The following is a 13,372-nucleotide window of genomic DNA, read 5'->3' as shown; positions in this document are numbered from 1 at the left end:
CAGATCTGAGCTGCAGTTGTGACTTATGCTGAAGCTGTAGCAACGCTGGATACTTAACCTACTGTGCCAGACCGGGGATTGAACTTGTGTCCCAGTGCTCCAAAGATGCTGCCAATTCTGTTGTGCCACAGCAGGAACTCCTACTTTCCTAATCTTTACATTGGGGATAATGATTCCTACTTCATAGAGTTATTAGGAGAATTAAATACAATAGCCTTGGTGAAAGCATGAAGTAAGGGCTAAATAATGATTGATTTCCTATTCCATCCCATAATATGATCAACTAGGATTTAATATAATTTTTAGATTCAGGATTTCTGAAACTAGAATTCTAGTTCAGTTTGTGAAAAATGTGGCAACTTTAATCACATTTTCCTTACATTGAATATACATAAAATAAATCTTAGGGAAATAAATTAAGACCTATTGTGATTACCACTAAAATGTTTTGACTATTTCAAAGTAAACACTACTAGTATTTTATTTTTACTTTTAACTCTGTTGCCCATTCACTTTCTTTTAACATTTATCCAAATGAAAACAACAAAATAGCTATAAAAAGCACTTTAAAAAATCATAAAAAAGGAGTTCCTGTTGTGGCTCTGCAGAAATGATTGTGACTAGCATCCATGAGGATGCAGGTTCGATTCCTGGCCTTGATCAGTAGGTTAAGGATCCGGCGTTGCAGTGAGCTGTGGTGTAGGTCGCAGATGCAACTTGGATCCCATCTTGCTGTGGCTATGGTGTAGGCCAGCAGCTGTAGCTCTAATTCGACCCTTAGCCTGGGAACCTCCATATGCCACAGTGTGGCCCTAAAAATACAAAAACAAAAACATAAAAAACTATAAAAACTCCAAAATATCTGTACAAATGTCCATATTTCTCAAGTGTATTAATATTGCGTGATAGTTAACTGTTCATTTTTTATGCAATTCCTACTTCATATTTTAATATGCAAAATAGGAAATACTGTTGAACCTGTCGGAGCTGTTTAAAAAGACCAAAAAAATAAAATAAACTGGTAGCAATTCCAGGAAGCTTCTTCTGAACAGAGAGTAAATCCTATCAGCTATTTCTGTTTTAAGCCACTGCTCCCTGACCACGTGCCCTGTTGCTCCTACGGTGGATGCATATTGTTGCACTCCGGTGATAATAAATCACTGTCTTCCTGAACCTCCTACAATTCTTTTTTTTTTTTTGCATATCACTCACAGAAAACATTGCATTTGACTTGTATCATACTTTTCACTTTACTAGGTCAGGGATGATGCTTTGTTCATCTACACAGCTCCTTAAAACATCAAATACAGCTCACTTAGTACAAACTCAAAATGTTAAAGGAACCCAAAGCACACTCATTAATTGAGTCGTTCAACACTTGGGTTGGACAGGACCCAACACTTGGGTTGGACAGGAGAACATCTGTAACCTTCAAACTGGCTACAAACATAAGGGGAAAACATTTTTTTTTTCTCTCCAAAACTATGGGAGCAGCTCTACAGCTCCAAGTGGGTGGAACGTCTCAAATCTGTGTGTCCCTACTTTACCAAAGAATATGGCTATTCTCTTAAACTCCATGAAATATTTATTTTTAAATTTTAGTCTTTTTGGCCAACAGAGGCCAGAGATAAAAAGATTGAAGGAGAGAGACAGAGAAAGGAAAAGCAGCTACCTGAAGAGGATTAAGATGAGAAGCCAGGGATACACTTCGAGTTTGAGAATTTCTGGATGGGGGGACACTTGACACATCAGTATTAACATGGGATAGGAATACAGGTGGAGATTTATTCCCAGCTGCTTTCAATTTTTCTTTCGGTTTTTGTCCTTCTGTGCCAAGAGAAAAATCAATGTCATTAAGAATTGTGTTACCTGGAGTTCCCGTCGTGGCGCAGTGGTTAACGAATCCGACTAGGAACCATGAGGTTGCGGGTTCGGTCCCTGCCCTTGCTCAGTGGGTTAACGATCCGGCGTTGCCGTGAGCTGTGGTGTAGGTTGCAGACGCGGCTTGGATCCCGCGTTGCTGTGGCTCTGGTGTAGGCCGGTGGCTACAGCTCCGATTCGACCCCTAGCCTGGGAACCTCCATATGCCGCGGGAGCAGCCCAAGAAATAGCAACAACAACAACAACAACAAAAAAGACAAAAGACAAAAAAAAAAAAGAATTGTGTTACCTAACATACGTACCTAAAATCCACCATTCAGAGCTAGTATTTGTTCTCGAGTCAAATACCATTCAGAGGATTTGTCACCAGTCAGCTGTGGCCACTGACCTTGGCTATAGACAGGAGAGACCACCGGAAAGCAACTGGCTGATGTGATACTTTTCCAAAAGCATCTAATGAAATGCCTATCATTTCAATGGGACGTAGAAAAATGGATTATACACTGAGGCAAGAAAGATTCTTGGTATTTTATAATGTCCCAACCCCTTTGATCGGAAAAATAAATATTTAATTAACCGGATTATTATCCTATTATACAAGCTGGTTAACTCCAGTCATCAATGCCCACCGTTGACATGTCTATAATTTGTTTCTGCTCAGTTTCAAGTAGTTTAGAGAACACTGTACATAGCTAAATGAAGTAATTAATAAATTAGCTTTGTTTAGGTTGTATTTTATAAATAACATCATTTATAATTAAAAACCGCATCCAGTTACTAGAGATTGACTAGGTAATATTTTTAACCACAAAGCTAGCTGACTTTTAGCTTCTTTCTTGTATATTTGTTTGTCTGTTTTTTTCAGGAGTGCCTCTCTCACTTTTATAGCTCAAAAAAAAAAGTACTATTTGAAGTGATTAAAGATCACTTCGTGAAGAAAGGCAGAAAATCTACTTCCCTTCTCACCCCAGTCATGTCCTAGATTTGGCCAAGCTGGTGGGGCAGGAAGCTGAGGAACGGGGTTTTTTGTGGTTTTGATTTTTTCTTTTTATGGCTGCACTTATGGCATATGGAAGTTCCCAGGCTAGGGGTCAAATCAGAGCTGCAGCTGCCAGCCTATGCCACAGCCACTGCAACACCAAATCTGAGCTGCATCTGTGACCTACGCCACAGCTTGCAGCAACACCGGATCCTTAAGCCACTGAGCGAGGCCAGGGATGGAAAATGAATCATCAGGGATTATGTCAGGTTCTTACCCGGCTGAGCCACAATGGGAACTCCTATTTTTTCTTTTTTTCTTTTCATTGGGCCAAAGTCTACAAATTAAGTACCTGTGAGTGTAATTTCCCAGTGTTTTCTAATCAGCGTTTCCAGTATTTTTACCACATCTGTCCAGACGTGATCAAACACTTCTACAGCCACTGCATCTCTGATACAGTCATGCGGGGACACAGGAGGAAGTCCGTGTTTACGCCATGTGCTGTGATGGTGAGCCGATCTTTTTTCAAGACAGTCCTCATCGCTAAGGACAAAACCCATTCTCATTACCAAAGTGACAATAGTTAAAGTTAAAATAATGCCACCTATCTATCCAACATGCATGCATATATGTACATTATACATATATAAATAAACTTAACATTCTTTTTTAAATAGCATATTATTTTTTAATGGACCAACTTTCAATCAGGAGGTAATTTTTTTTTTTTTTTTTTGCTTTTTAGGGCTGCACTTGCAGCATATCGAAGTTCCCAGGCTAGAGGTCAAATTGGAGCTGTGGCTGCCCATCTACACCACAGCCACAGCAACACTGGATCCTTAAACCACTGAGCAAAACCAGTGATTGAACCCGCAGCTTCACGAATACACTCAGGTTCATTACCACTGAGCCACAATAGGAACTCCCAGGAGGCAAGTTTTTACCATGCAATACCTATAGCTTTTGTCTGAGAACCAAAGATGCATTTAGCGAAGAGAATAGACCTTCTCCTTTGCCCTCCTAGGCAGCCAGGTATGACACCTGGAGGCCCTGGGGGAACAAAAGCAACTAGCAGCCTTGTCCACTTTTGACAACGTGCTGAACACCATCATTCTTATTTTCTGCCTGTGCCACATTTGTCAGTAAGAAAGGGAAACAAAGCTCTAGCATATCCATGTCTTGCCAGGAAAACTGTCTAAAAACAAAGTCTAAAAACTTTGGGGTGGAGGCGGGGAGACAACTTTGGGGAGCACATTATTCTCAAAAGAATGAAAAATCTTTTGGATGAGTGAAAATTACACACAGCACTAAATGAGGATATAATCAAAATGCATGTCCAATAGATAAATTTTGCTGTACTAAGTCAAAGTGAAATAAAATTCTATTTACTCTTCTTTTCTGTCAAAAGCGAAATACTCTTCAATCTTTCCATCCATGCCATAAACCTCTTCTTCCAGGGAAGAACATGCTGGCAGGTCGGCAACTCCTGTGCCTTCAGGCCCTGGCGGGGCAGGGGCTGGGAGCGATGCCAAGACTATTTGAGAGCCAGAGATGCACAACCTATGGAGAAAGTGAGATTCTCCATGAGGGCTTGTAGAACATCAACCATACAAAGTGACATGATCATGGTGGATCATTAAATTATCCATAAAGTCACAGAATCCAAAATTTAAAAAAAAAAAAAATCACTCAATATTGCATTCGGCAAAAGCCATACACTTTGGAGCAACACTTTTTTCCCCCTTTTTAGGGCAACACCTGCAGCATATGAAAGTTCCGAGGCTAGGGGTCCAAGCAGAGCTGCAGCTGCTGGCCTACACCACAGCTTGCAGCAATATCAGATCCTTAACCTACTGAGCGAGGTCAGGGTTTGAACCCACATCCTCATGGATACTAGTCAGGTTCTCAACTTGGCAAGCCAAAATGGGAACTCCCCAGGGCAACATTTTTAAGACAAGCATCATTAAAAATTTTAAGGGCTTCTTCAAAGCCTGCATCTTTGCCATAAGGAAGGGCTATCATGGCTTAGTCCTGAATATGTGTGAATGGCAGAGAAGGTACGAACTGAAGTTTGGCACTTGCCATCAGCCTCTACATAGAGCAAAATCTGAGCCACTACAGCTACCAACCCACAGCATCCCCTGAAGGGAACTCAGGGTGGAGATCAGGAGTGAGGCCCTCTGGGCTCTGGGAAAACTGGAAGAACAGGCCTTCAGATTGTCAGTTATTTTTAGGAGAAGATTTTATGCACCCAATTCTTACATCTCCTCATATCTAGAAAAACACTCAAATCCTTCATGGCGATGTCTGCTCCTTGTGACTGGTAGTAACCTTCAGGAGATCAACAAACTTTTGTAAAATGTGTGTGTTCTGCATACACCCCCCACCCACCTTTGTCATATCCTGATATTCCCCCCTTTCCTCCTTGGGTTGTATTTCAGCCCAGGCTGAATACCACCCAAATATTCCTGGTCATCTGTGAATGCAGTCACCTCCAAGGGCGAGAGCCAGTGAGTCCTATGAGCCGGGGAAAACTCAGGATGCTGGCCCTGATAGCAGAAGTGCCTATCAAAGCAATGAATTCAGTGAGCCCAGGCCTCTTTTGTTCCTGCTCCCTGCCCTTTGTTGCAAAAACTCCTATATATCCTAGCTCCCCCTTCACAGCCTCAGAGCAGTTTCCCAGGGCTCCCAGAGATGCTCTCTCCTGGGCTTAAGTCCTAATTTTGCCCCAGATAAAACTTAACTCTCAACTTTCAGATTATTTATTTTTTTGAGTTGACAAAGGGTTTACCAAAATCTGTTAGTGAACAAAAGGAAACCGAATAGAGCTTTATTTCTTCTGCTACTGCCCTGGGGTTTAGGATCCATCACAGTGAGGCAGTTCTGATTGTGCATCTAGCCTGCCTTTCAGAGTCTTTGAAACATTAGTTTAAAAGTTAACTCCTTGGGAGTTCCCCTCATGGCTCAGAGGTTCCATGACTAGCTTCCATAAGAACGCAGGTTCGATCCCTGGCCTTGCTCACTGGGTTAAGGATCCGGCGTTACCATGAGTGAGCTGTGGTATAGGCCGCGGATGCGGCTCAGATCCTGTGTTGCCGTGGCTGTGGCATAAGCCAGCAGCTACAGCTCTGATTAGACCCCTAGCCTGGGAACCTCTATATGCCGAAGGTGCGGCCCTAAAAAGCAAAAGAAAAAAAAAATTAACTCCCTGATGTTTGTAACACACACACACACACACACACACACACACACCCCCATCATCAGCAAAGAATCAGAAGCTTCTTGGGTTAAAAAAAATGCGCTGTACCTGCCCCTCACAGAAATCTAAACTTTCAAACTGATGGAGCCAAAGCTCACGGCTGAAATTCACAGGAAAAAGGACAATTAAAATGCAATTTAAAATACATTTCAAAAGCAACTTCTAGCAACATACTCTCTGACATTGCTCTTGTGTGTGCAGGCATCAGAGAAGGGTCTCTGGACAGCAGAAGCAGGTCTGCTGCCCTGGAAATGCTGGACCCCTTCATCAGTGGGCAGGATGAGCTGTCTTCCTAATACTCTGCAAGTGAAAAAAAAAAAAAAAAGGAAACCAGTATTTCTGATGGGAAAGGGAAAGATGTTTTACAATTTTAGAAGTTGGGTAAAGTAGTATTTTGAAGGAGTATGTATGAAGCAATAAGTTAGATATAGGGACATGAGCAATGTAACGGGGTTACAGACAATCACAGGCTTCAAGGGAGCAGGACAAGCTGTTCCTGCCCATGAAGAAACTTGAGGCAAAGTTTTCAGGCTCCCAGAACTATTGATTTTATGTTTGATTTTGTATGCAAGGCAGAGCAAAAGTTTCCTTGTTGGACTAATGAGTGGTTGAGAGATAACAGAATTGGATGCAGACAATGGGTAATGCTGGGTGCACAGAAGCTATACCCTTTCTACAAATGTTAACTGATATCTACAAAATGACAAAAAAGACATATATTCTTGGCTTCTGGTCCTTGCCATCTTTTCTTTCTTTCCAGCCTCCCCTCCACTTTTATCTTAACTGCATAAGACAGCAGTGAGAGAAGCAGGTCTGAGCTCCTGGATTTCAGGCAAGGCCACCATGAAGCCTAGAAAAGTCTGCATCCTTCAATAATATCTAGTTGACCCAAAGGCAGGGGCTTCCAATGGACTGAAGAGGGAAAATAAAACACCTACTTAGTCGAGATCTTTTAGGAGTTACCTATTTGAGGTCACCAGGAGGTCAACATCTGTATGAGTGTTCTAATTTATAGAGGAACTTCAGACAACTGACATGGATTTTTTTTCCTCTAAGGAGGTCTGGCTGAGTAATTGGAAGACTAGGCTTTTCCCTTTATCCCCAATCTATAGCCTTTATCTTGGATGTAAAAAATAGATGAATTTTCCTCTACGTAAGGACTCTTTTTTTTAATTTTTATTTTTCCATTTATTTTTCACAGAAGTGTTCTGTGAACTTCTACTGTACAGCAAAGTGATACATCTATACATTCTTCCTCTCACATTATCCTCCATCAATCTCCATCATGTGACCAGATATAGTTTCCTGTGCTATACAGCAGGGTCTCATTGCTTATTCACTCCAAATGCAACCGTTTGTAGGAATTTATTTATTTATTTATTTATTTATTTATTTATTTTTGCCACATCTTAGGAAGTTCCTGGGCCACGGATCCAATCTATGCCACAACCGCAACCTATGCCACATCTGCAGCAATGCTGGGTCCTTTAATCCACTGCACCTCACTGGGCCGGCATGGAACCAAGCCTTAGCAGCTACCATTGCCTCCAAAGAGACAACTCGGGATCCTTAACGTGCTGCACCACAGCAGGAACTTCCATAAGGACTCTTGAGATGGTACAAATCATCTATCCAATCACTCAGCAAATATTCCCTCTGTTCCTCCGCTCACCCCACCCCATGCACCACATTCGGTGGTGAGGACACAGATGTACAGACGTGGTGCTCACAGACTAGTTAGTAAGTGTGAAGGTGAAGGATAACTCCCCTGTTCTTCCATTCTTGCATTTGCGATGCATGCACACATTTTTGAGGATGAGCTAGATTTGTTTCTCACAAATGAAAATGCATTTGAATATTGGAATGTCTTCAAACATCATTTCAAAGGATGTGATTTCTCAGTAAAGCACATGTGTCCAGGATACATATTTTGATGATGCAAATGCTTTCATTCAAAATATGCCAATTTATTAAACAGGTTGGGAGTGAGCAGTTCCCAAAGCCATTCTGGAGAATTACTATGAACAATCTCCTTACCTCAGATGGAGGGACCTTCTTGCCCACTCACTGCATTCAGCTAGTAGATTCTGGGTCTGAGGGCTTACTTTCCCTTCAAACAGCATTTCCTCAACCGCCCAGAATAACTGCTGTACTTTTTGTGCATTAGCTTTGTCAAATTCCTAAAATAGAAATGCAATTTAGTTACAAGACTAAAAGTTGTAAATACATGCTTCAGAATCAATGATCCTTACAAATTTATATAGAAGGGAGTATTACATGATAAAACCCAGATACACTGGTGCTCCAATTTTTACGCTTCTGAAAAACTACATCCCACTCTGAGATTCCAATTCAACTGTTAAATAGATAATTTCTACCATAGGAGTTCTGAGGCTTATTCGAGGGTTTAGATAGGTATAGATATACATATTGACACAAATATTGATGGCAATATACACACACATACCTATATAACCAAGCACATACATGCATACACATATTTACACATATAATAGTGATACAGTTTGGTGTGACACTCCTAAGCATCTCTGCATGTGACAAGCTATTTTTTTCTGATGATGATGACACTGACAAGGAAAATTATTTCATAGAAAGGGCCTTGACCTTTTTAAAAATAGCTTTTATTTATTTATTTATTTTTGCTTTTTCAGGGCTGCACCCTTGACATATGGAAGTTCCCAGGCTAAGGGTAGAATTCAGAGCTGCAGCTGCTTGCCTATGCCACAGCCACAGCAACTTGGGATCCGAGCCGCATCTGAGACCTACACCACAGCTCACTGGCAATGCTGGATCCCCCACCCACTGAGCAAGGCTGGGGATGGAACCCATATCCTCGTGGATACTAGTAGGATTCGTTTCCACTGCACCACAGCTGGAACTCCCCGTTCCTTTTTTAAGTCAAGGAAACAGAAAAGCAAAACAAAACAAACCACCTTAGGTATCCTAAGAGATGTGGTTATTAGGGTGAGGCCAGAATATTAATTTTTTTTAATCTGGATTTAAGAGGTTCTTGGCTGCAGTGAATTGTGAGAAAACCTTTTAGACTTTCTTCATATTCTCAATGACCTAGAAGTAAAAGACCGATAGCCCTGGAAGGCAATGCCAAAAACATAAACATGACTACAACTGGAAGAATCAACATTGGAGAGGTGGGCTTGCCCTGGGCAAGAGCCCTGGTCAGTTTTCTCCCAGGGGCTGTGTGACCCCAAAATCTAACCCCCAACTCAGTGCAACCAACTGTGTATTCAGCCTGTATTCATACATGATCCTAAATGATCAATTCAGGTTGATTTTCACAGAATGCCATTCAATATTTTCTTTTACTTCTTCCCTCAAATTGATAATAAATAAGATCCATCACAGGGAAGTTGAACTGCTTCTTTTAAAATGAAAATGAGAAAACTCAAAATAATATTTGCCACCTAAGAAGGGAGTAGGTGGGTGGGTCGTAGAAGAGGACTTGTCTTCGTATTTCTATCTTTCGAATTTTGTTGCAAATATTTTGCAAATCTTACCTATCAAAAAGTAAGTAAAAGTTTTTAAATTCAAAGTGAAATTTACCTTGTAGGGGGCTGGAGTAATTTAAATTCTATAAATGGAAGTCATAAGACTCTCTCCGGATAATCACTCGAAAATTGGTACTAGAGGCATCCCAGAATGCGGACAGTGTTAAAAAAATGGTCCTCAGCCTTCTTCCCATCCATGCACTTAGGACCTAAGAGTGTTGAGTGGGGGTGGCAGGGAGTGGGCTTGAAAAGGGCCAGAGTGATTCAGGGCTTGACTCGCTTTTAGTCTCCTCCAACCCCTTGCCCTCGCCCCCACGCCCCTCTCCCTCCAGCCCCTTGGAGAATAGCTGCTAACAACCATCCAGGGAGCGGACCCATGTGTGCCCTGATGGGGAGAGAGCTGCTTTTAAAGAAAGCAGAGAAGGAGTTCCAGTCGTGGCGCAGAGGTTAACGAATCCGACTAGGAACCATGAGGTTGTGGGTTCAATCTCTGGCCTTGCTCAGTGTGTTAAGGATCCAGCGTTGCCGTGAGCTGTGGAGTGGGTGGCATTCCGGGCTCAGATCCCATGTTGCTGTGGCTGTGGTGTAGCTGGCGGCGGCTACAGCTCCAATTAGACCCCTATCCTGGGAATGTCCATAGGCCGGGGGAGGGGCCCTAGAAAAGGCAAAAAGACAAAACAAAACAAAAACAAAAAAAGCAGAGAAAACTGGAAAACTGGAACACAGCAAAAAAAGAGCAGGGGTTAGAACTTCCAAGGCTCTACAGTGGAGACTCCCATAGCCACAGGGCGAGTCACAAAAGGCTGTGTTCTGGAATTCTCAGGGACACTTGAGGGGAGAAAGACATCGGAAACTGCACAATCACAATTGCAGAGAGTCACAGAAATGTGAACGCAAGCTCTAGACTCAAGTCTCACCCAGCTGAGTCCGGCTACAATGTTAAAGGGTTCATATATCTTCCTCTAGGGTTACAGGTAAAATATCTGACTTAGAATATTCAAGGTAAATTTCCTACTCATGGTGCTTTTTTTTTTTTTTCTCTACAGCTTTTATTTTTTGCATTTTTTCTCTTATTCAAGTTCCTGTCAATCGCTCCTGAATTTCCAGCCATAGATATTAAGCAAGAAATCATACATAACAACCTGAGGCAGAGGGTTGGGAGGTGGAAAAAACAAAACTATCAACAGCTAGGACTCTGGGTTATGAGATTATGGGTGATTTTTCTTTTTCCTTAGAGCATCTGTATTTTTAGTTTTTATGTGCAACATGTAATTCCTTTGATATTTATGTAAAGGTATGTGTGTACTAGGTAATGCTTTTAGTCTTGGTAGAAAGATTTTTTAAAAATTAAGAAAGCATGTCATCACTCTAAATTGCAATCACGGGATTATCCAACATTCTCTGAGACATACATCATCTCTCCAAGAGTAAACGGAGCTCCTCTCAGTAGATAAGCCAGTGGTTGAACTCTGTGTCCCAGACCCGGACCAAGAGTTGGGGGCCTCAGTGGGCGTGGGGCTTCCACTTGATGAAAATGATGGCCTGGATTCACTGCAGGAAGAAACATAAATAAGTAACATAAATAACACCTACTGGGAAGAGGTTTTACTAGGAGGTGGCTTTACCTCTCTGAGCCTATTTCCTCTTTCTTTAAATATATTGGTTAATTTTCATAGTCCACTGATTTTAAAAGATTTATGCAGTGAAAAATTTCACTTGGCTAAAAATAAACTGTCTTTTCTTTTTTTTTTTCCACTTGCAGAAATTCATGGCCCATCAGTGACTTTGTTTCCCATATTCATTATGGACACATTTTGATTTTACAATTGGAAGCACTTAGGCTGATTCTTACCGGCTATATTTATCAATGGCTTTCTGGACATTTCTTGTAAACTGTATAGGTAAAGGATCTTTGCTCTTCACAGCCAAACTCTGCTTTCCAGATCCTTCTGACAGTCCTCTTCTGAAAAAAATAAAATATGAAAAATACCTGTAATGTAATAGTATGATTTTATTCATTAAAAGACATTTAAAACTGGAGTTCCCGTCGTGGCGCAGTGGTTAACGAATCCGACTAGGAACCATAAGGTTGCGGGTTCTATCCCTGGCCTTGCTCAGTGGGTTAAGGATCCGGCGTTGCCGTGAGCTGTGGTGTAGGTCACAGATGAGGTTCGGATCCCGCGTTGCTGTGGCTCTGCCATAGGCTGGTGGCTACAGCTCCGATTGGACCCCTAGCCTGGGAACCTCCATATGCCGCGGGAAAGGCCCAAGAAATGGCAAAAAGACAAAAAAAAAAAAATACATTTAAAACTTCCTTTCCTCCTGCCAGGTCCCCCTAAACACACACATACACTCCATATACACCTCAAGACAAAGAAGTTTAGGACCTATCATTTTTATCTTTTTCTTAGAATCGAGGCTGTCATTAGCCTACATGCATGATATATAATGGCGGGGAAAAAAACAACCAACTTCTTGTGATTCAACCAGACTAATAAAAGTTGCCCCAAACTTCGGTGGATACAGCCTTACTCCAAAGCTTGGCCAGTGTGACATGAACTGGATTTCAGGTCTTACTTGTCCCTCGACCAGGTGCCTTTGGGCTTGCAAAAGCCAACCAGCCTTGCATGAATAAGATCGATAATTCCATATTAATTCTGAAATATATCAAAATCTTTTGAATCACTAAACAAATAAAAGAAGTGATTGAACTACATGAGCCATAACTCACTTTCATTTGGCATTGTGGCTTAGGGGGTAGTGTGATTTGCAGAGAGTTTTTAAAATATTAAAAGTAAAAGTAATGGAAAACTAAAACAGAACAAATCTCTCAACTTTAAATAAGGTATTAAGCCTGGCTGGTGCAGCCCAGTTGGTGTTAATCATTAAAATGCCCTTTCGATGACTCTCTTAAAACATTTACTTCCCTTTAGTCAAAATACCTTCCTAATGCTTAACAGTGAACAACATCTGCTCTCTTACTCAAATCATATTTCCCCATATAAACAACTTATATTTTATATTAACAGAAGACATGGTCATCATTTGGGGGGAAAAAAGTCAACTTTCAATATTTCTAACAGGGACACCACTCCGGCATTCGTTTGAAAAGTTTGCTCTTGCTTTCAGTTAAATGGTACCTAATTTTCAACATTTGTAGCTTTGAATTTAAGTAGAGTTCAAAAAATATTAATAACAGAATCATTTTTTCCCCAAAGTTATTTACCTATAGTATGCTACAACAAAGGGAATTTTAAAAACAAATTAATTACTGTAAACGGAGGTTTGCAAGAACCTCTGCCTTTCATATATATGTCTTTACAAGAAAGGATAACAGAATGACATGGTTTTTTTCCCTCTCTATTGCTCAGTCTTAAGTACAACAAAGCAATTCTGAGAATAAAGTTATTAAAGAAAAGTAGCAGGGAAGAGAATATAAGACAAGCTTTTATGTTCATAAACTGCTTTGACCTCTAGCCCTATGCAGTTGTTTTAAAATCATCAATTATTTGTCATTTCCACATGACTCAGTAACTCTAGATAAACATAAAAACTACTTATGACATAAAAGAGGCAATCAACTAAAAGTCACATCAAATAGATCTGCTTCAAACACTACTCAATACATACTAGTATATGAGTTAGTTTTCCAAGTGTCTACATAATCAGGCTTAAATAAATCAGGTTGCTATTGCTGGCATAATGCCACTTGATGAAAAGCCCATG

General features: G+C 40.9%; 1 protein-coding gene across 3 annotated transcripts in view; it reads right to left on the bottom strand.

Moving 5' to 3' along the window:
* Positions 1-13,372, bottom strand: part of FAM149A (family with sequence similarity 149 member A) — a 42,949-nt gene that overhangs the window by 9,247 nt on the left and 20,330 nt on the right. For 2 of the 3 annotated variants that reach the window (XM_047772408.1, XM_047772410.1), the window contains exons 2-8: positions 11,499-11,609; positions 11,059-11,197; positions 8,157-8,299; positions 6,294-6,419; positions 4,250-4,420; positions 3,213-3,403; positions 1,673-1,827 (exon numbers count right to left, since the gene is read on the bottom strand). In XM_047772408.1, the coding sequence (XP_047628364.1) occupies positions 1,673-1,827; positions 3,213-3,403; positions 4,250-4,420; positions 6,294-6,419; positions 8,157-8,299; positions 11,059-11,197; positions 11,499-11,609 (1,036 nt within the window). The remainder of the gene's footprint in view (positions 1-1,672; positions 1,828-3,212; positions 3,404-4,249; positions 4,421-6,293; positions 6,420-8,156; positions 8,300-11,058; positions 11,198-11,498; positions 11,610-13,372) is intronic. The other variant, XM_047772409.1, reaches the window with a different exon arrangement.

Source organism: Phacochoerus africanus, chromosome 3, assembly GCF_016906955.1.
Source record: "Phacochoerus africanus isolate WHEZ1 chromosome 3, ROS_Pafr_v1, whole genome shotgun sequence".
In the NCBI taxonomy this organism is placed as follows: Eukaryota; Metazoa; Chordata; class Mammalia; order Artiodactyla; family Suidae; genus Phacochoerus; species Phacochoerus africanus.
This window is presented reverse-complemented; position numbering and strand designations above follow the sequence as displayed.